Raw genomic sequence first — 22266 nt, 5'->3', positions numbered from 1 at the left:
GACATCTTGGTCAAGTATGTGTCTGAGCACTTCATCAACAAAGACCAGACCGCCCAATGGGGTGTTAGCAACACCCATAACTCATGACCAAGTACTCACATCACCCCCTAGTGGTGATAAAGACTGTCTACCATTTATCCCCCTCCCTTGTTTTAATGATTCTACACACTCCATATATTGATTTTGGTGAAGATAAGAGGCCCTTGCACTTGTTCTAGTACTCCTGATGGTAATAGAATTCAGTAATGATATTTCACAGTGATGGAATTGAGCTCCCTGGTAATCTTTACATGGTCTTAGCACACCAATCAGCCATGGGAGAGGTAGACGACCAAATGTAACCCAAATAACCCAAATGTAACCCAAATTTATGGCCTTGTCAGCATATCTGTGTAGACATATTTTTCATGCTGCAGTGGACTGCCTTTCCATCCAGGGTGTATTTTCATTTAGTGCCCACTTTTCCTAGGATAGGATAGATCCTGGGATTAGATCAAGCAGTTACTGAAGATCACTGAATATTTTTTTATGGAACTGTTTTATGGCACAGTCCCACGATCTACACAGCGGTAGTTGGTCATTCTTGTGCTTACTAAATATATTTACTAAATCTTGTTACATGGGTACAATGTCTAAAGAGGCACGGTAGGACAGTACTTACACTCAAATTCTCTGCAGCATTAGGGTGTTCAGGACAGGTTGCACATGAGTATCTCCTCTCCATCTTTAATATTCTTTGTCCCCTCTCCATAGTTATGTTTTTCATGAAATTGGGATCTGATGAGCAGTGTGCAGAGGTAAAACTAGAAGTCTGGATGTGCTGCTCTAATGTAATAGCCTCCCTGCCAAACACAAATCTGCTTGTGTGTTGTACTACAATTCTTGGCAGTAGACAATGAGAAGTAAAGAGAGAAGAGAGGAAGCATCTGTAGCGTTTTCCAGTGAGAGAAAAAAAAGAATACATTCGACATTTCTGATTTCCTCTATTTTTGCATATTTATCACACGTAATGGTTTCAGCGCCTCATACAAAATGTAGTTTAAGACAAGGACACCATAAGGAAACAGAAAACAGGTTTTACAATCAAACCTTTAATTTATTAAAGAAAAAAGGTTATGCAACACCTATATCACCCATGTGAAAAAGTAACTGCTCCCCTAAACTACTTTTAGCATCAACAGCTGCAACAAAATGCTTCCAATAACTGAAGATCAGTCTTTTACACTGCAGAACTGCTGTAATTCAAGCACACTGGAAGGCTTTCAAGCATGAATTGCCCGTTTAAATTCCTGCCATAACATCTCAGTGCGGTTCAAGTCAGGACTTTGAATAGGCCACTCCAAAAACCTTAATTTTGTTTCTTTTGAAAAAGAAGAACTCTGTCTATTTTTCATATATACATTTCAGTACAGTGAAATTCTTCCTTCAGATATTCCAGCTTGTTAGAAAGTTGGGTCGGAGCACAGGGTCAGCCATGATAGGGCACCCCTGAAGCAGAGAGGATTAAGGGCCTTGCTCAAGGGCCAAACAGTGGCAGCTTGGCATTGCTGGGGTTTGAACCCCTGACCTTCTGATCAGTAACACAGAACCATTCAGAGGTGGCCTTGCACTAGATCACGGACTGATGAACAGACATTCTCCTTCAGGATTTTCTGGTACAGAGCAGGCTCCAGGTACAATTCATAGTTCCATCAATTATGGCATGTCGCCCAGGCCCAAAAGCAGCAAAAAATTCCAACACCGCCACACTACCACCACCATGTTTGATTGTTGGTATGATGTTCTTATTGTGGTGTGTCTAGCTTTTAATGGGACCCATGTTATCCAAAACGTTCCACTTTTGACTCTTCAATCAACAGAACATCCCAAAAGGCTTTAGAGTCACCATAGGGTTTGTGAGAAAGCCTTTATGTTCCTTTTGATTAGCAATGTTTTTGTCATACAACTCTCTCATGGATACCATTTTTGCCCAGTCTCTTGCTAATGGTGAAATCATGAATGCTGACCTTAACTGAGGCAAATGAGGCCTGTAGGTCCGTAGATGTTCATCTGGGTTCTTTTGTGAATTAGGGGGAATTTTGGTAGTCTGGCCACTTCTGGGTAGATTCACCATTGTTTCAAGTTTTCTCCATTTGGAGCTAATGGCTCTCACTGTGATTCACTGGAGTCCCTGATCCTTAGAACTGGCTTTGTAACCCTTTCCAGAGTGATATATTTCAATAACTTTCTCATCTCTTCCAGAATATCTTTTGATCATGGAATAATATGCTGCTTGTTGAGATGTTTCGCACATTGCTCTAATTGGAGCCAATTAATCTGGTTAACTGGTTGATTGAGTAAATAAGGGGCAATTACTTTTTCATATTGGGCCAGTTGGTGTTGAATAACTTTTTTTCCTTCAATAAATGAAACAAACGTTGTAATAAAATTTTGAAATTTGTAATAATTAAATGGAGAAAAAAAAGACATCAGGAAGACACTGTATATAAACTAGCTTTAAAAATTTGAATTAGTTGAATCATGTTTTACTGATTTCAGTACTTTCCATGGAGTGTTGGTCTTTATATGTTGTGAAACCCATTCTGGAGGAACAATACCAGAATCTAGCAAGCTTGTTAGCAAGTCTCACTGCATAATGTTTTAGAGAAAGGTGACATAAACGGAATAGAGTGAGTGACACAGATAAGCAACTTTCTAGCTTACATTTAGAGGATACAGGTCTATACACCCCTGTAACAATGGCAGGTTTTTGTGATATTTTTGTTTGGGGAAAAAAAGAAACTAAGTTAAACCATGTCAGAACCTTTATAGTGAAATTGCAACATATAAAGTCATGTGACAAACTACTAAACATATTTTTTTTTTGGGGGGGGGGGGGGGTCCAATACCCAGCTTGTTTTTACAATCAACCAATCATATTCAAACTCAGGTTAAATACTAATTAATATACACCTGCCATAAATTAAGGCAACTGATTAACCCCAAATAAAGTCCAGTTGTTCCTATAGGATTTTCCTGACATCTTCTTAACATCCAACTAGAAAAGCCATGGGCCACAAAGAGCTTAGAAAGCAGGTACGGGATCTCATTGTTTGAAAAATATTGATCAGGAGAGGGTTACAAAACATTTCCATGGCATTGAATATACCATGGAACACTGTCAAGACAATAATCAACAAGTGGCACAACAGTGACATTACTAAGAACAGAACTTCTCTCTAAAATTGATGAGAAAATCAGGAGAAAACTGGTCAGGGAGGCTGCCAAGAGGCCTACAGCAACATTAAAAGAATTGCAGCAATTTCTGGCAAGTACTGGTTGCTCCCTACATGTGACAATAATCTCCCAAATTCTTCATATCTCTGGGCTATGGGGTATGGTTGCAAGACAGATGCCAAGCCTGGCTACAGTTTGCAAAAAAAAAACATACATCCTATCTTCTCAAACCATGAGGAATAATGTGTTATGGTCTGATGAGAACAGTGTTGAACTTTTTGGCCATAATAACAACAAAAAAAAAGAGAAGTTTTTTTTGTTTTCATTTTTACAAAAAACACAGCACATCACCAAAAGAACACCATCCCCCACAGTGAAGCATGGTGGTGGCAACATCATGCTTTGGGGATACTTTTGTTCAGCTGGAACTGGGGCTTTAATCAGGGTGGAGGGAATAATAAATAGCTCCAAATACCAGTCAATTTTGGCACAAAACCTTAAGGCTTCTGCTAAAACCCTTAAGATGAAGAGCAATTTCACCTTTCAGCACCTGAAGCAACACTCCAGTTCAACAAAGGAATGGCTTAACCAAAACAAGAGAATCTGTGGGGTGGCCTGAAGACAGCTGTGCACAGGAGATGCCCAGCTAATCTCACAGACATAAAATGCTTTTTTGAGGACGAATTGCACAATATTGCTAAGTGAAGATGTGCCAGACTGATTGACTCTTAACCAAAAAAGACGGAATCCTGTAATAAAGTCTAAAGGTGCTTCAACTAAGTATTAGTTTGGGGGTGTGCAACCAGGTTATTGTACATTTTTTATTTTTCCCTTAAAATTGATTCTTATTGTATTTCACTTTAATTTATAGGTTGCAATTTCAGACATGATTTATCCTGGTTTCACAGCACAACAACCTGCCATTTTAACAGGAGTGTGTAGACTTGTAAATCTACTATAGATAGCTTACACAAGTTGTCATACAACAAAATCATTTCACTAATGAAGGTGCTAGCCTAATCTACATGTACCCATTCATATTTTTTAAATGCTGAAGGTAAGAGGGTGTTCACAACCTTGAAAGCAAGACTAATGGGATTGATGATGTTGTGTATAATTTTGCTCCATTTAATTGCAATCCAAAATCCACAGAAAAGGTTCTCACACAACATTCTCTGAAGCGCTTTCGAATAAATATTCATTCTGGTCCAAACATATTCACAGATTTACTTAATTGACTTTTATTGTCAAATATTTTGTAGCTTACAGGATCTGGAGGAAGAGAAAAGGAATAGGCCAGTAATTAGCCATGTTGGTAAATCTTAAGAATAGTATTCGAGGCATCATGTAAAAAAAAAAAAAAGCTGGGTTATGAGAATGGGAGACCAAATGCCTGCAGTTGAACACCTGCAGTTACTTGATTTAAAAAAAACAACAACAAAAAAACAAAGCACATATAATTGTACAACGTAAGGAAGGAAATTGTTTCACAAATCTTGTTGGATCAGTTAATGTTCACTGGGCCAAACATTAAATAAAAGAATTTTGATGGATTTTTCGGTAGGAACTTAAAACAAGTCTTCTGAACTCTGACCCCGTCTTGCACAATTTGAAGGTTTGTTTTTTTTTTTTAAATCTCCAACACACAAGATTCAATTAAACAGTTAAATGAGCAAATTGTAATTGTCCTCAACTGCAATTGCAATGAAAACAACAACAAGCTTTTTTTCTTTCCCCACAACCAATCACATCTCCTCTGTTAAAACTATATGTCTTGTGAGCTGCCTTTTAAGGGAGAGGTGCAGGGATGTGTAGCATTGTTCCGGCTCGGAGTGGAGTACATTTCCAGGCAATATTTCAAATCACGGTTTGAAGATATCTTTGAAATCACAGGACTTGTGCAGTGCTAGAAACACATTTAAACAGGACTTGGATCAGGTATGTGGTGAGCAAAGAAAAATTTTCAAACCATGCAGAGCAGGATTGCATTTGAGAGCCCCTGGCTTAAAACTTCATAATTATGGTTATGAATGTTTCTCCAATGAAAAAGGAGGTTCCTAAAAGAATTGATGGCACAAAAATACATGGACAACTTACAACAGTATTAAGAGAAGAACAACAGTTCATTAAATATCCAACACAATACTCAGAAGTAACAAACATAGTGCAAGACTTCATTTCATTTCTCCACTTATAGTACTTCGGTAATCTCCCCCATCCTTCATGCTGCCCATTGTAATAATGAGAAAATAAAAAAATGAATAAATATATAAACTCCAACATTAAAATCCATATGCTCTCCGTGTTCTTTTTCTTCCCTCTCACTTCTTCTCGTCTCTTGCCAAGCCACAGTCAATATAAAATTACCAAAGCCCTGGTGCTGATGGGGGGTGGTGGTGCTGGGGGGTTTACTCCACATTTTTTAAACATAATGCATTTTTAGCTCTTCTTTTGTTCTGTTATTAAAAACAGAGATTTGGACCAATAGTGGCAAAAAGCTCCACCGAATCAACGAGCAAAATACGGAACATACTTCTGTCCTTCTATCTGTCACGCAAAACACACACACACACACACACACACACACACACAGACAAAGGCGCACACATGCACACACCACAGCCTTACTGCTGGAACAATGGAAAAGGAGATTACATAGCAATCTGGATTGTTAAAAAAGAAACGAAATGACTCAAGCACAGTTGAATAGCAGGTTAGACTTCAGAACTGTCTTCTTGTTTATGCATATTGGGTGACTATTGCTGATTTTATTTTACAGAATTTAGTTCAAGGAGTCTCTAATGTCTTTTTTTGCCAACACAAAATGTGTGGTTTTCCCAACGTCGCTGCAAACAATACAATGAAAAACACTTGTGAAGAGACATCACATTCGCACACACATGTGCACACACACATACTAACGAACATAAAATAAGCCTCTTGATTCAATTTGAAAACACATGTTTTTTTGTGTTACTCTGTGCCCACTAAAGGCCAGTTGGCTGATTGTTGCTCAAGCACTTCCATCCAACCATTCATCCATCCATCACCAACCAGGATGGAATTTGTGGCATCGCATGGATCATATTTAGCTCTCCTTCCATGCATTTCAAATTCCACTGGTTCACAGTGAGCAGGTTCTGCTGCTGTCTGTGTTCTACACCAGTGTCAGAGAGATCCGGGTGGGTCAGATCCAAAGATCTGGTCGTATTCACTGAGGATGAGTTCTACTGCCTGGTTCTGATAAACCATGTTAATGGCCATGTTCGCGCAGTCGTTCTGCGGACGCATCAGCGTCGGCCCGAAGACAATCCCGATGTTCTGCGTTGTCATGCGATTAGTATCTGAGTGCTCCATCACCCTGCAATGTAGAGAGAGGAAACGAGATACTGTGTGAGTGCGCGAGTGGGTGAGAGTGTAACAAGGACACAGGAGCAAAGGAAGGCTTCTTTTTTTTGTTCTTTAAAAATGCCATTCCCACTTAACCACAGATCCAGCCAGCAATTGCTCAAAACTTCCACATTAAAAAGAAAAAGGGCTAAAGGGAAAAAAGGGAGGAGAGGCTCCAGAAGTGACGGTACTGGTGTTGGTGTTCTTTCTGTCAGATGACACGCAGAGGTCTCACAAGATGGAGAGTAAAGAGATGAAAGAAACGGATGCACAAGAATGACTAGTATGTAAAGTAGCAAAGGAAGGGAAAAGGAGAAACAAGAGTATTAGTAAGAGTATATATATTCTGTATACTTTCTCAGAATAGTGTTCATTTCAAATCCTTCTGTTATTCAAATAAATCTGTCTTATAATACTTACTTATAATCTTATAATACTAATACTTACATTTTTTTTTACTCTAATTAAAGGCAAACTGGTTCTTTATCACCACTGAACAGAGTGAGGGGCATAAAATAGACCTTTAAACAACGTGAGCACCCCACCCCCTCTTGTGGCTGCAAATAATATTACTACAAAGAGAAAAAAAATGTAAATATATTAAATAAACTAGTGTTAAATATAGGTATAAACATATCTAAAAATAGAAGTGGTGAATATTTTTGGTTTAGGTGTGCTAATCTGTACCTACACAGGGGTTGCGAGGGAGTCTGGAGCTTATGCCAGGAAACTCGGGGTACAAGGCAGGGGACACCCTGGATGTGGTGCTAACCCACTCACACACTCGCACACTACGGACAATTTGGAAATGCCAATAAGCCTACAATGCATGTCTTTGGACTACGGGAGGAAACCGGAGTACCCAGAGGAAGCCCGCGAAGCATGGGAATAACATGCAAACTCCATGTACACAGGGTGCAAGCGGGGATCGAACCCCCAACCCTGGATTGTAAACACAGTACATACCGCTTAAGATGCCGGAACATGTGCCTCATGGTATCGTGGTTCGTAGGAGGCATGCTGACGACTAGCAATTTTATCCGTTCCACTTTATCCAAGTAATCAGACAGCTCTAAAACATAAACACATATTAAGCAACAATAACAAACGCACTACGACATACCTATTTTTGGTCAATAAGGTATCTAGGGTTCATAATAAATATCAGTATGTTGTCGACTTGATATAGTTATTAGGTATTATACTTTACTCATCCAGAAATGCGCATTCAAACATGCATTTGCAATTTCATTTCCTCTGTGAGGGGACATCATTTGAGGCATATTTCAAAATCAACTGCAACACATGTTTGTACACAGCAATGAAAACTAACTGGCAAAAAAGTGTCTTTGACGGTTCAGTTTCAATGTTACGATTCTACTATAGTGAAAAATGAATAGAATGCCATCCGTACCCGATTGCACTTTCTCATCCTCACACTACAACCCAGCCAAAAATAAAACACCTCTGCAATCCTGTTCGCATTTGCATTTTCACAGTCAACAAGGTAGCCCTGTCAATCAAACACTGTGGGTAGGATTTTGGAAGATTTTTAAAAATTTTTTTTTTGGGCTGAGTTGTAGCACAGGGATTAGCACTTGAATTTTAGTAAAATCCGGAAAATGCTGCCGTAACAAATACCACAGCATAATAACAAAAATATTCTCGCTTTCTTATATATGCTTTTTAATTTTGTCCAAGAAGGCTATACAACATATTATTGGACAGCATCCATCCATTCATCTGTCCATCCATCCATCCATCACTCTCTTTCTCCAACTTACTGACAGCCTTGACAATGTCATGAAAGAGTTCATAAGGTACAAGCGGCTCAGGAAGCTCTCTAAAGAAGAGTTTCAGGGCTCCTGTTATCACATGGATGTCCTCCCACTGCGGATCTTCCAGGTCCACATGCTCCACTGACCCACAACGAAGACGGGATGAGTTTGGGTGTGGATAAAAAGGAGAAAAGCAAATGATAGACAAATAATATTTATTATAGCGGAGAGCTTTTTGGCATGAGACGACAAGTGCAGTGAGTCGTTGTCCTCTAAGTGTTTCACTGCACTCGTCGTGTCATGCCAAAAAGCTCTCCGCTGTAAGTGCAGTGAAACGTAGAGGACAACAAGGGCAGTGAGACAAGGGACCAATTTTGCACATGCAAAAACAGCTTTACTGCGTAGTTCACGCAAACATCTCAGTGAAGATTCATAGATTCTCAGAGATGTGGATGTGGTTCCATAGCATAACAAAATGGCAAAACTATATAAATACACCATTTCAAATTTCTCTCAATCAATAAAGCACAAGCAAATAAAATAAAAAATAAATAAAAAAATCAACAGAGCAATACAGAGCGCCATGCATGTCTTAATAAGCAGCGTGCAGTGGCACTAGCCACAAGGTGTCAGTCACAAACTTCCTCACCTTCAGGAGTGTCAAACACAAATACATATTAGGTAACAGGCCACAGTCCAAGGTCAGGTGAGCCAGACTAGAAGTAAGCAGCTTAATGACCAATAACATCAACAATAACACATCACCAACTCCTCATAAATGTTCATTTATCATTATTTGAAGGTAACATTCCGAATGCACACACACATATAGATATATATATTTGTTTATATATATATATATATATATATATATATATATATATATATATATATATATATATATATATATATACACATACATACATATATATATAATTTTTAGCTTGCTATAATGAAGAAGTAAATACTATTAGCACATTTTGTCAGTAGCCAAGTTGATGGCCCTGAGTTTATTACTCTAATTTGTCTGCTAGTGGAATAACAGCGACTAGCTCTTTTCTCGAATCTTTCAAGTCAATTACAGTCCACAAGCCAATTTTTGTTTAGAACATGGATTAGAAATTCAGTAGGTGGGCCAGATTAGACCCTTTATCGGACCGGTATGTTTGACAGCTATGTTGTAGAGCAGCGGTTCTTAACCTTTCTGTGGGTGTGCTCCACTTTTAAGAATGACAATGCTTTAAAGACTTTCAGCTCCAACCATAATCGCGCCCACCTGACCATCTAATCATTGCCTTGAGAAGTCCTTGATCAGCTAAAACAGGCATGTTAAATTCCTTGATCTCAAGGAAAAGGGTCGGTGACCACTGCTCTAGATCATACTGATTCCCAATACATATATTTCAATTCAACTAAGGTCCACAAGACAATCTTAATTTACAACATGGTTTATAAAATTTATTAGGCAAGTCAGATTAGAACCTTTATCAGACCGGTCCTGGAACCAAAACTACGCCCTTACGCTTAGTAACAAAAGTTACAAAAAAACGAATGGATACACCCGGAACTACTTAATGTGATCTTGTTAGCGTGTTCTAATGCTATCTGGTCCGCTACTATATTTTATTCACGAACAGTAATATTAGAGTCTAAACGGCTGACTCAAGCCTTTTGTGTATGAGCAGCTGTTGTCAGAGCAATGCAACATGGAGGCATTTTCAGAGAAAACACAGCGAAAGCAAGCCAGCTTTAGAGTGGGAGCAAGCAAGGATTTTCATTCCTGCTGATTAGAAGTGCTACCTGGCACTAAATCCTCTGGAAAGAGATAACGTCCATCTGTAGACACAGCTCGCTCTGGAAGAATGGACAGGAATTACACGCCACCTATTACAACCTGACTGCATATGTTACATATACACTCTCTCCTTCAAGTCATTATATCAGACTTCATATCGGATTTCACATATCTGAATATAAAACATAATAGAACATCTCTTGAGTTAAGACAATATACCTGTTATTTTCTCATTGCTGTTATAGATCTGTATCATCTTTGCTGGTCTTACCATGATTGACAGCAAAGCGTAGCTTCTGGATTACAGCCAGATTTCCACTGACTCTGTAGATACCATCTGTCTCTAAACCTGAAAAAACGCACACACACACACACACACACACACACATACACACACACACACACACACATACACACACACACACACACAAGCTAATTATCTACTGGGCAGTATGCATGTTTACCCATAGGTGGTAATGATATCAGAGGTATCACATCAAGGGGAATAGTGGAAAGGACAAACCGAGGCTCTGGCACAATGTATTTACTAATCCTTATCAAGTACGTATGATGATTTCCCATTGCATAATGGTACTTTAAAGTATTTAATGCTCTCTGCATATTACACAGTTGTGACTGGTGACGAGTGCAGTTGTTACATAATTACCTTTGTGATAAGTAACTGCTCAAAATGTTGTTAAACTGATTTTCTTTGACACAATAAAATCATACATTATTACTTAACATACAGTAAATATGTACGAGATTGCTGCTGCTCTATTTTACAAAGCATCTACCGAGCACAAGCCATTACATTATACCTTAAGTAGTGAATGACCAAACTGAACAAAATGGTGTTTGGGATTCATCCTAACTCAAAGCTTTACCTTTGAGATTTACCTGGATCACAAAAGCAGCGACAATGAGTTACAATGAATCTGTAACATTAATTCTTATACAGTATAGAACTGAATTTCAAGGACAACTGAAAAGAGAAATAAACATTGGATGAATTGCTACACTACTACTGAAGATTATTGATATGTACTGTCCAGTAGAGGAGTGACTTAATGCCAGAGACATTATCAGGATGAGTCTGTGACAATTTCTAACTTCACTCATACCTATACATCTCGGTTTGGTATATTTAGTTTGGTACATTTAGTACAAATCTGACACAGGTACTACTTGGGTCACACTCAATGGGTCACTTGACAACTAATACAACTGTAGCCTAATAATATACTATCTGGTAAAAACTTGACTTTAATATACATTTATATATGTTATATATAGAAATAATATATATTTCTAGTTAATTATTATAATGAAATGAATATTGTCATAATGCATCATAAAATGTGGTCTGCACCTTTGCTAAATTTTCGTTTCTGATTCGTGACTGTTGGAGATAGAAAACAATAGAAAAGTAACAGGTAATGTTTTAATGCAAATTTGAAAGACAAGGATGTGGAACAAAAGCGGAAAGAGAAAAGGAAAAGGAGAAGCAATATATCGGAAGGTAGGCAAGGAGAACAATTTTTAGGTCTTGCTGAATTGAGTTATTATTAGCAAGTGTAGTAAGGTAAGGTAAGTATATCATTTTTATATACAGTTGCATCTCAAAAAATTTGAATATCGTGGAAAAGTTTTTTTTTTCCGTAATTCAATTCAAAAAGTGTAACTTTCATATATTCTAGATTCATTACACAAAGTGAAATATTTCAAGCCTTTTTTTGTTTTAATCTTGATGATTGCAGCATACAGCTCATGGAAATAAAAAATCCAGTATCTCAAAATATTAGAATAAAGAATTTATAATACAGAAATGTCAACCTTCTGAAAAGTATGTTAATTTATACACTCAATACTTGGTCTGAGCGCCTTTTACATGAATTACTGCATGAATATGGCGTGGCATGGAGGCAATCAGTCTGTGGCACTGCTGAGGTGTTCTGGAAGACCAGGTTGCTTTGACAGCGGCCTTCAGCTCATCTGTATTGTTGGATCTGGTGTCTCTCATAGATTCTCTATGGGGTTCAGGTCAGGCGAGTTGGCTGGCTAATCAAGCACAGTAACACCATGGTCAGCAAACCAGTTACTAGTAGTTTTGGCACTGTGGGCAGGTGCCAAGTCCTGCTGGAAAAGGAAATCAGCATCTCCATAAAGCTTGTCAGCAGATGGAAGCATGAAGTGCTTTAAAATCTCCTGGTAGATGCTGCCATTGACTCTCGACTTGAGAAAACACAGTGCACCAACACCAGCAGATGACATGGCACCCCAAATCATCACTGACTGTGGAAACTTCACACTGGACTTCAAGCAAGTTGGATTCTGTGCCTCTCCACTCTTCCTCCAGACTCTGGGACCTTGTTTTCCTAATGAAATGCAAAATTGACTTCCTTCTTCCCCATGATTGTGGTTGTGTGTACTGAACCAGACTGAGAGATTAAAGGCTCAGGAAACCTTTGCAGGTGTTTTGAGTTAATTAGCTGATTAGAGCTCTTCTCAGGTCGACATTTTTGTATTATTAATTCTTTATTTTAACATTTTGAGATACTGGATTTTTTTTTATTTCCATGAGCTGTAAGCCGTAATCATCAAGATTTAAACAAAAAAAGACCTGAAATATTTCACTTTATGTGTAATCAATCTACAATATATGAAAGATCCACTGTTGTAATTTTTTGAGAGTATGCATTTGTATGGTGCCCAGAAATTCGTGGTACACTGCTGATAGGAGGCGGGGACTGAGTGTCACTAATATTTTATGTTACGCAAACTTACCTTTCTTCTCCACTGTTTCGGTGCAGTTTCTGACAAACCGTGGCACAGTGTTCTTCTCCCTCTCACACAGCAACTCTAAACTACAGCCAAATACCTGGTCTGAAAGCATCAACCACACACATCAATCCCACCCCATCATTAAAGACAAAAAGAGATAGTTAAACCTGTGAAGAATTGTACATGACACATTTATAGAGGAGTTATAGATGGATGTAGTTCTATTAACCCTTGATGCACAAGATGCATTTTTCACATGTTCATAATTCTTACATCTTTTACTGTTTTATTTAATGCTACTACACAAATGTGGTTAGACACAAAGCAACAGTATCAGTACACTTTTTTGTTCCTGTAGCATTTAACTGTATTTTTTAATGTTTGGAGTTTTGTTTTAAAATGTTTTAAAATGATTCAATAATGCAATAATAAATATTCAATTTTGGCACATCACTGTACATGTACACCTGCTTTGAAAATCTGTTAAATAATTGTCTCTCCTAAACAGTCACACGCTTCAAATATAACTCACCTTTGATAAGACCCTTTTCCTGTAATGTCTGAATTGGTGGTCTCCTCAGAATGAACTTCTTCAAGCGACTCTTCACTCGTTTCCGCTCCGAAGTCTCTAAATTAGAGATGGAGCGAGGGACTGAATGGAAAAGGAGAAAAAGAGAAAGTTTTTTTGTTTTGTTTTTTAAAGAGAAAATGTGTTTAGGACTGAGTGAATTACCTCAAAATTATTCTTATATAACTAATCTTACAATATAATCGATTATTATCGAAATATTATTGTTTTAAAACGGTTTAACTACTAACTACTATTTTAAAACTGAAAGTGACACGCTTTTCATTTTTGTGTCTCTGGTTTTGAATAGAGAGGTCAGCTATTAATATTGCATTAGCCTTAGCGTTAAGGCTGGATTGTATTTATGTCTCTAGTTAGCAATATTTATCTATACAAAGTGTCCCAAAAGTCTCCATATATGTATGCCAGCATCGCGTCAATGGATGTTCGTGGACGTCCTCTACTCGGTCGGTCTGCAACATTTCCAGTCTCTTTGAATTTGTTAATAAGTTTGGCAGCAGTGTCGTGTGTGATGTGCTTGCCATGTTTCATGTTAAAGTCCATCGCAAACTTATGACAGCTTCCCGCTCCAGCCATGAGAATGATTTCAATACGTTCTTTTTTGTCAAAGGCATTCTTAAAGGCGATCTGAAAAAATACATAATATAAACCAAGTATGAAAACCTTCCCCTATGTCCAGCATGGAGACTTTTGGGACACCCTGTAGCATGATATGACTCAGTCCTAGCCCTCCATAACCTATATACAGGGCAGTGTGTGTTTGTATGACTAACGCGAGGGCTTGTATCCTGTACGGTTCTCCTCTTCATCTCCACTATGGTCCAACAACTCCAAGGAGCCTGCTCTCCTCAAAGAATACTGCAATAGATTATCCAGAGGATTCTCCTTATCCTACAAAACACACCCACACACACACACGCACAAGCACAGGCATACACACACACAACAAATTCACTATGACATTACAGATATTATGTATATGGTAATATTAAGTATATATTAACGATAAAAATGGACTTACAAGTCTGTCAATGACTTTCTGTATTGTACAGTACCACTCCCTAATTACAGAGTCAGTGTCTGATTGCAACAAAAATTCATTTCCTGTAATAGTCCTCAACTAAACACAGGGAAACACACACACACACACACACACACACACACAGAGAGAATATATATGTTATTCTATTTATAGCTTTGGAAGAGAGCAGTAAAGAGGAATTGGCCAAAAAAAAAAAAACATTGCCCAATGGTTGAACATTTTAACATCATGTAGCACAGATCCCGTATGCTGTTTGGCAAGCTTTAATATTCCAAAAACACTCTTCTAGTCATTTCAAACCAATCTTTTGTAATGTTTTGCCTTACCTTGAAGACATTCTTCTTGCTGGAAAGCTCATTGGCCCACTGCAGCTGAGATCCTCTTAGATCCACACTGCTCTCTGGACAGCTGTTCCCTGGTTTCTACACCCACATGGACATGCATACAGTGCACAAAGATATACACTGAGTATTCGACTGAAGCTGTTAACATGTCAACATCAGCCCTTACATGCAAGTCAATAAATTCAAGATGTCAGGATGGTTTTCAAATTTTTGTGTGGGCTGAAAGTTTTCTTACCCAGCCATCAGAATTTTGGGTTTTGGGATCTTTGAAGAACATAAGACTGTTCCCCACCAACACCACCCACGAAGGGTTCCAGTTTTTCCTGCAAGACCACACACACTCCAAATTATGTTCAGGTGTCTAATTTGTTACAACGTGTTACACATGCTACATCGAAATCAGGTGATATCATTAAATGTGTTGAGTTACAAATATTTACAGTGTAACAACCATTTTGACCGTCTGTATGTGTCGTCTAGCTTATGCTGGTTTTACACTGTGGTCTTTTAAGATTATTACTTGTCACACTGTATGAGACGATCCCACTGATTGATTGATTGAGTGATTTTTGCTTTATCCTATGTCATCCTCTTATTGGTGGCTTTTATACAAATGTCATAACAGCGGTTATACTGAGATCTTAATAAAACATTTCTGACAGATGTCACATAATGCATTCTAAGCCAGCAGAGCTCAAGACGTGTGCAAAGAATTCTGTATAATGTGTGATTGCCAGAAAGAGAAAAATTGCACAGTGTGAAGCCAAGTTTACACACGTGGTTAAATTACAGTTAGCTTACATTTAGAAATGCACCAGCGTGACACAATGGCCTTAAAGTACCAGGAAGCAAACTTGCATTACCGGCTTATATTCCTCATTTTGCAACTTCAAACCTTCCCTGTTAGTTTCAGTATTATTTACAGATTAATTAAAAGGGGTTATAGAGTTTCATGATCAGCAGAGAGAAGACAATACTGAGTTTTAAAAAAAAAGGTCAGTAAACATTGTTACATCTTTAAAATGAACCATCATTACTGGCTGGACATCATGTGCAGGGTTAGATTAGGACTGTAGAGGTAGCATAAACCACAGGTGTGTGAATACATCTTCCTTAAGATAAGCTTACCTTAGCTTCCGACCTCCTTCTGCTATCTTGGTTTTGTTGAGCAGACCTGCTTTTTCAAGCTCCTGCATTAGAAGACAGATGTCAGCATAAGTTCAGCAATAAAATGGGCAGTGCTTGCGCACACAACAATATAATCTGCATAAATTTGCATTTGGACCTGAAGAGCTCCGGGCTTGAATTTGACTCTTTCGATACCTATGTCCTATGTGGTTATTATTCTTGATTATACCAGACCACTGTTTCATTCTCGTCATTATAATTTGTTTGACTTTCTATAATAACAGCAAAGGGAATGGCATACTCCGTATATATTATATATTATATATATATATATATATATATATATATATATATATTATATATATATATATATATATATATATATATATATATATATATATATATATATATATATATATATATATATATATACACACACACACACACACACACATGTGCCAAAGTAACATCCACATGAATGCCTATGTAGGACCCAAGGTTTCCCAGCATAACATTGCCCAGAGCATCACACTTGATGCCCCAGCCATCCACATGATGTAAAAGAAAATGTGGTTCATCAGACCAGGCCACCTTCTTCCATTGCCCCATACTGACGTGCCCACTGTAGGCACTTTCAGTGGTGGACATGGGGACGCTGAACGGTCTACAGCTACGCTGCCCCATGCGCAGAAAGCTGCAATGCACTGTGTTCTGACACCTTTCTGTCATAGCCAGCATTAACTTTTTCAGCAGACTGTGCTACTGTAGCTCTTCTGTGGGATCGGAACAAACGAGCTAGACTTCGCTCCTCACGTACATCAGTGAGCTTTGATTGCCCATGACCCTGTCGCCAGTTCACCAGTTGTCCTTCCACGGACCACTTTTGGTAGGTACTATCCACTGCATACCAGGAACACCCCACAAGACCTGCCGTTTTGGAGATGTTCTGACCCAGTCGTCTAGCCATCACAATCTGGCCCTTGTCAAAGTCGCTCAGATCCTTACGCTTGCCCATTTTTCCTGCTTCCGACACATCAACTACGAGAACTGACTGTTCACTTGCTGCCTAATATATCCCACCGCTTAATAGGTGCCACTGTAACGAGATAATTATTGCTGTTCACTTCACCTGTCAGTGGTTTTAATGTTACAGCTGATCGGTATATATATATATATATGTGGACTAAAATGTTGTGTGTAATTGTTGATATGGTGAAGTTTTCTTTGAGGACACAATTATTTAGCAATTTTGGATGATTTCTTCTGTGTCAGCGCTTTGTAACAGTCAGTGGTAAAGCTGTAACTTCTGTGCGTTTTCTGACATGTGAAAGGCCTTCGGTGACAAGCATGACCAGCTGCATTTTTATGCCTTATTAACATCAAGATAGAGAAAAAAGGAGAAGTTGCCGACGGAAGGAAAGGTTTATCGCTGCTATAAAGTAAAAGAAACTAACTTGCTTCCTGGATGTGCCACAAGATTAAACATAACCATAAACGGATAAAATATACAATGTGCCATTGTTTATTCAATAATTAAATTGTTATTGACAAATTTCTGTTTACACATTTAGATTTAAGATTAAAACAGTACAGGACATGCTGTTATTGGAAAATAATAAACTTCATGGTGATGATAACATGCGACATCATGTTTTATTCCTTATGTAATTCATGTCCATGATTAATGAAGAATTTAAACTGTTAGAGAAATATTTATTTTTCTTTTGAAAATATACAAGCAGAAATCCGTATACCAAAGGTATTCCAACAAAGATACCCTTTCCTCAGCTAGAGATGACAAACATTTATTATGATATTTCATTCCGCCTAACAGCAAGACAGGATTTTGCATCAACCGGAGCAAGACACAGAACAGGCTGGAGAGTGTGGAACATTTTGAATATTATTATCTATATATGAATATAATATTGTGAAATGAATACTGATGCTGTAGGCACCAAACCATCATGTATGCTCATCACTGGAGATGCCAATGATGAACACTTCTAGATTATTGTACAAAATGTTTTTTATTATTAGTCTATTATTAGTATCTGGTGTATGTTTCTGTGGTTTCAAGTGTTTTTTAAAGACTGTCACTCAATTAACTCTAAATTGAGACAAACCTGAAGAGCTGGCAAACCAATGTGATGATAACTAAGCCTAGTTATAATTATACATCTCAATGTCATCTCAATGAAATGTTTATTTCAAGCTTGCCTACTTCTAATGTTTATATTATTATAATAATGTGAAGTCACCATTATTTTTTTTTTGTCTCTTGTTTTTATGCTACATCATATTCCTGGAGATTTCAATGGAGAGCACTTGTAGCTGTCATATCACAGCAAACCAGTGATTACATTTCCCATCCTGCACTGCGGCCTACAAACATGGCCGCCATGGACTGCAATTCCCAGAACACTCATTCATTCTAATCACGCACAGCTGCAACAAATTTCACACACTCACTCCACAGACTATAAAGAGACTGTTTTCTAACAATGTTTTGCGAAGTATTAGTGTTACCAATGTACCAAGCGTTTGTACCCATTTCCTTGTTTTGTTTTATGTTTACTGATCTTGCTTCTTGTTCCTCGTTGAAGATTCTTGCCTTGCCTAGTTCATGTCTGTTTACAGATCACCTGACCTATTGCCTGTTCCTTCACTACGCTACTGTCTCATGATTTGGATTTGTCTGCCTGCCGCTCTTTATTAAAAGATCTTATCTGCACTTGCATCCGTCCTCACCTTCATAACATTTAATACGTGACACTAGCTTACTGTACATAGAGATACAAATTAACCGGGGTGTCATGATGGCTTTAAACTACCAGGAATCAAACCTGTATCACAAGCTTATATTCTACTTTCTTGTAACTACAAACTTTCCCTGTTAGTTTCACCATTAATTACATATTAATTCATAGTATTTATCAAGACGAATAACTGAAAAATACGTCAAGAGTTCAAGATGTTACAGCTTTTGATAAGCAGGGAGAAGACACTACTGAGTAAATAAACATTGTAAACATTGCAAATATCTTTGTCAATGTCAGCAAACATTGTTACATCTTAAAAAGTATTTGCTGGACATCATGTGGGTTACTTTAAGACTTTATCAGATCTAGGTCTAATCCTAACTAGGCCTACTTCTCATTTGTATATTATAACATTAGTGTAAACACATTTATTACACATTGTTTTTATGCTACATCATATTACTGGAAATGAAGAAGACTTCTAGCTTTGTTTAAAAAAAAAAAGTAATCAGATGGGATAAGCCATTTAGAAGTTTGGATAATTCATTCATCTTCAGTAATCTCTTTATCCTGATCTCTGAGGATTTGTGGGATTCAGAGGTGGGAGGAAACCAGAGAATGCAGAAATCCACACAGACTCAGAGAAAACGTGTGAAACTCCACACAGACAGTACCCCAATCTCAGGATCCGAACAGGGACCTGCAGCTGTGAGGCAACAATGTTACCTGCTGCACTTTTAAATTTAATTGGCTGACTTTGAGAAGTTGCCAACTCTGAGTACAAACAATTTGGACTAGTTTTTGCCATTTCGCTGCCTTTATATTGTCTTGATCTACTGTGAAACTATTAATAGGAAGTTCCTTGAATACGATCGTGTTCACACTTGGCCCACACTCAGGACCGATTCTGGGCTCATAATCATAAGTTTACTTCACATAGATGAATTCCTATGGATCGATTGCGCAATTCCGTATATCAATTTCATGCACACAGTTTTACAAAACGGTAAGCGTTACGTTTATGCTGTTTTTATCATTTTACTTTGGTACCAACACTCATTTGGCAAAGAATAGCGCTTCTTGCATGCACAGCATGCCATTATGCAGAAATAGCAGAAAAAAGGAGTCATTCTTATATAAGGAGATTTTTATTCATGCAGACCGGCATGAAACATGCAAGGTGAGCTAATTACCGTGCACCAGTCCTACGGAACTCTGGTTTCATATATCACTGAAGTGTTCTGTGTCCTCCACTGACCATAACAACACTTTACACCCCTTGATCTAGACTTCATCATCTTCCTCTCCTGCTGCTACTGGTGCTTTTCCATCACCAGCTTGTTTGGGCAGGGCCTCAGCGAGATTTCTCAGACTGGTCAAGCTATCGGCACCAAGCTGATATGAGAAAATATGAGGTTTTATAACAGGGGTGTCCAAAGTCCGGCCCACGGGCCAAAGAAACTGGAAGCTATGCTTGTCTCACAACAGCAGCTTTTTATCAGCGCAAGGGGGTACAAGAGGAAATCACCTGTGCTAGTTATGAAGTGGTGATGCTAATCGCTAAGCAGGGAAAACTTTCTCTGAGAGTGAATTTGTCAAAGCATGCTTAATATGGTCAATGTCATTTTCTGCTGATAAGAAACACAACTTATGAATATCAATCTTGCCCGTAACACTATATCCCAGAGAACTGTGGAAGTATCATCAGACAACAAGACAAATACAACTGCATGAGAGGGGGCATGATCCTGACTGTTTTTCTTTTAGCTTGTGATAAAAGTACACGTGACACACAGCCCAGCCGGTAATCTTTGTTAGGTGTGTGGATGATTACATAAATATGACTGAGGAATGACTGAATATGCAGATTCTGTAAGGCAGACAAGTCGCAGACTTGATGCAGTTGTTGCATGCAATAACTTTCATTTACATTAAGACTAACTGTTCTAATATTATTTGCTCACCTAAAACAACAACCAACAAACGTGTCAAGTTCTAAGTTGTTGAACACATCTAGATGTAAATATCATGAAAGAAAGCTGAAATTCTGATCTATCATCTCATATCCATCTTTCGATATCAAACCCAAATGTCTTCAGTGTATAGCGAAAACATTAGAATTGGTCTTGCTGTTCCAGTACTTTCAAAGGAGACTGTATTTCAGTGTTTCATTTGGGAGTTGTAGACAAGAAACCGTCCTGGGAAAAACTGTGTGGAGTGACTACTGATGATGTGTGAGCAGAGAGGATTTGGATCACTTGTGTGCAACAGATGGTCGCAGTCTTTTAACACCTGGATACAGAGAGATTCCCTTGGTTGTGAACACAGGCCAAGAGAATGCTAGGCTTAATTGGGTCCACAAAATTCTGTGAACAGACAGACCTTCTTTGTTATGAACTTAATCAAGAACCACTTTAGATGGAGAGTGACTGCTTGAGCTCAAGACTGACTTTTTGACGTCCTGCATGTCACAACCATAGCTGTCAAACCAGAAATAACGCTTATGAGGCAGCTCCCCTCATATTAGTTTTTAGTGGTTTGTTCTGGTGAGCTGGAGCAGCTCACTGTTTACACAATGACAACTTGTGCATTTTTCTTTTCTTTTCTTTTAGGTTATGTGACTAAAGATATGAGAAATTAAGTAGAGCTCGACGCCAACTGTGTTGCAAGTCTAGTCCTTCTGTGTTACTAATTTGCATACTAGAAATATCCTTCAAACAGAAAGGAAGCTATTGAAGAAAAAGTATTTCAGGCATTTGACCAGCCTGTAACCTTGGCCCTGTTTGGATGAATTCTAAAATCTCCTCAGTTCCTCTGCTGGTTCCAAAGATAATTTCATATCAATCCTACAAAACATTCAACCAGTCCTCGTTGAGATATTTCGGACAGACAGCCGGATGGACGGACAACCCGAAAACATAATGCCTTTAACCACTTAAGTACAACTTAAGGCTTTCTTTGTTATTAAGGTCCAGATGTATACCACTGAATATCAACTGAAAAAATGAGATGTAACCTACATAAGAAATGTTAACTATAAACACTTTAACACTTCATAAACTCAGTATTGTTCATAAAGGTTTGTAAGAAAACGTGCAGTATTTTGCACACAAATGATACCCTGCACATATTAAATTCAGTACATAATCATTATAAATGGTTCTACGTTTGTATTGGTCATGTTTTTTAAATGTAATATTTTGAATAATATATATATATATATATATATATATATATATATATATACACACACACACACACACACACACACACATATACATATATATATATATATATATATATATATATATATATATATATATATATATATATATATAACATAAACATTGCAGTTTTGTTCATGAATCTGCTTTCTATGGACAATTCCATCAAGTTCTTTTAACATACTTATTTGTAATGCTCCGAGTTACTTGTATA

At 37.9% G+C, this 22266-nt stretch overlaps 1 protein-coding gene across 4 annotated transcripts in view; it reads right to left on the bottom strand.

Annotated features, from left to right (window-relative positions):
• Positions 1-4433: 4433 nt before the first annotated feature.
• Positions 4434-22266, bottom strand: part of arhgap9 (Rho GTPase activating protein 9) — a 49320-nt gene continuing 31487 nt past the window's right edge. For all 4 annotated transcript variants that reach the window (XM_053636102.1, XM_053636103.1, XM_053636104.1 and 1 more), the window contains 12 exons: positions 16067-16128; positions 15174-15261; positions 14921-15016; positions 14574-14672; positions 14326-14443; positions 13496-13615; positions 12967-13065; positions 10451-10528; positions 10185-10238; positions 8391-8525; positions 7573-7678; positions 4434-6577 (listed from right to left, as the gene is read on the bottom strand). In XM_053636102.1, coding sequence (XP_053492077.1) covers positions 6385-6577; positions 7573-7678; positions 8391-8525; positions 10185-10238; positions 10451-10528; positions 12967-13065; positions 13496-13615; positions 14326-14443; positions 14574-14672; positions 14921-15016; positions 15174-15261; positions 16067-16128 — 1248 coding nt within the window. In that variant the 3' untranslated portion in view covers positions 4434-6384. The remainder of the gene's footprint in view (positions 6578-7572; positions 7679-8390; positions 8526-10184; positions 10239-10450; positions 10529-12966; positions 13066-13495; positions 13616-14325; positions 14444-14573; positions 14673-14920; positions 15017-15173; positions 15262-16066; positions 16129-22266) is intronic.

This window comes from Ictalurus furcatus, chromosome 11 (assembly GCF_023375685.1).
Source record: "Ictalurus furcatus strain D&B chromosome 11, Billie_1.0, whole genome shotgun sequence".
NCBI lineage: Eukaryota > Metazoa > Chordata > Actinopteri > Siluriformes > Ictaluridae > Ictalurus > Ictalurus furcatus.
The sequence above is the reverse complement of the archived record's forward strand: the minus strand, read 5'-3'. Positions and strand labels throughout refer to the sequence as shown.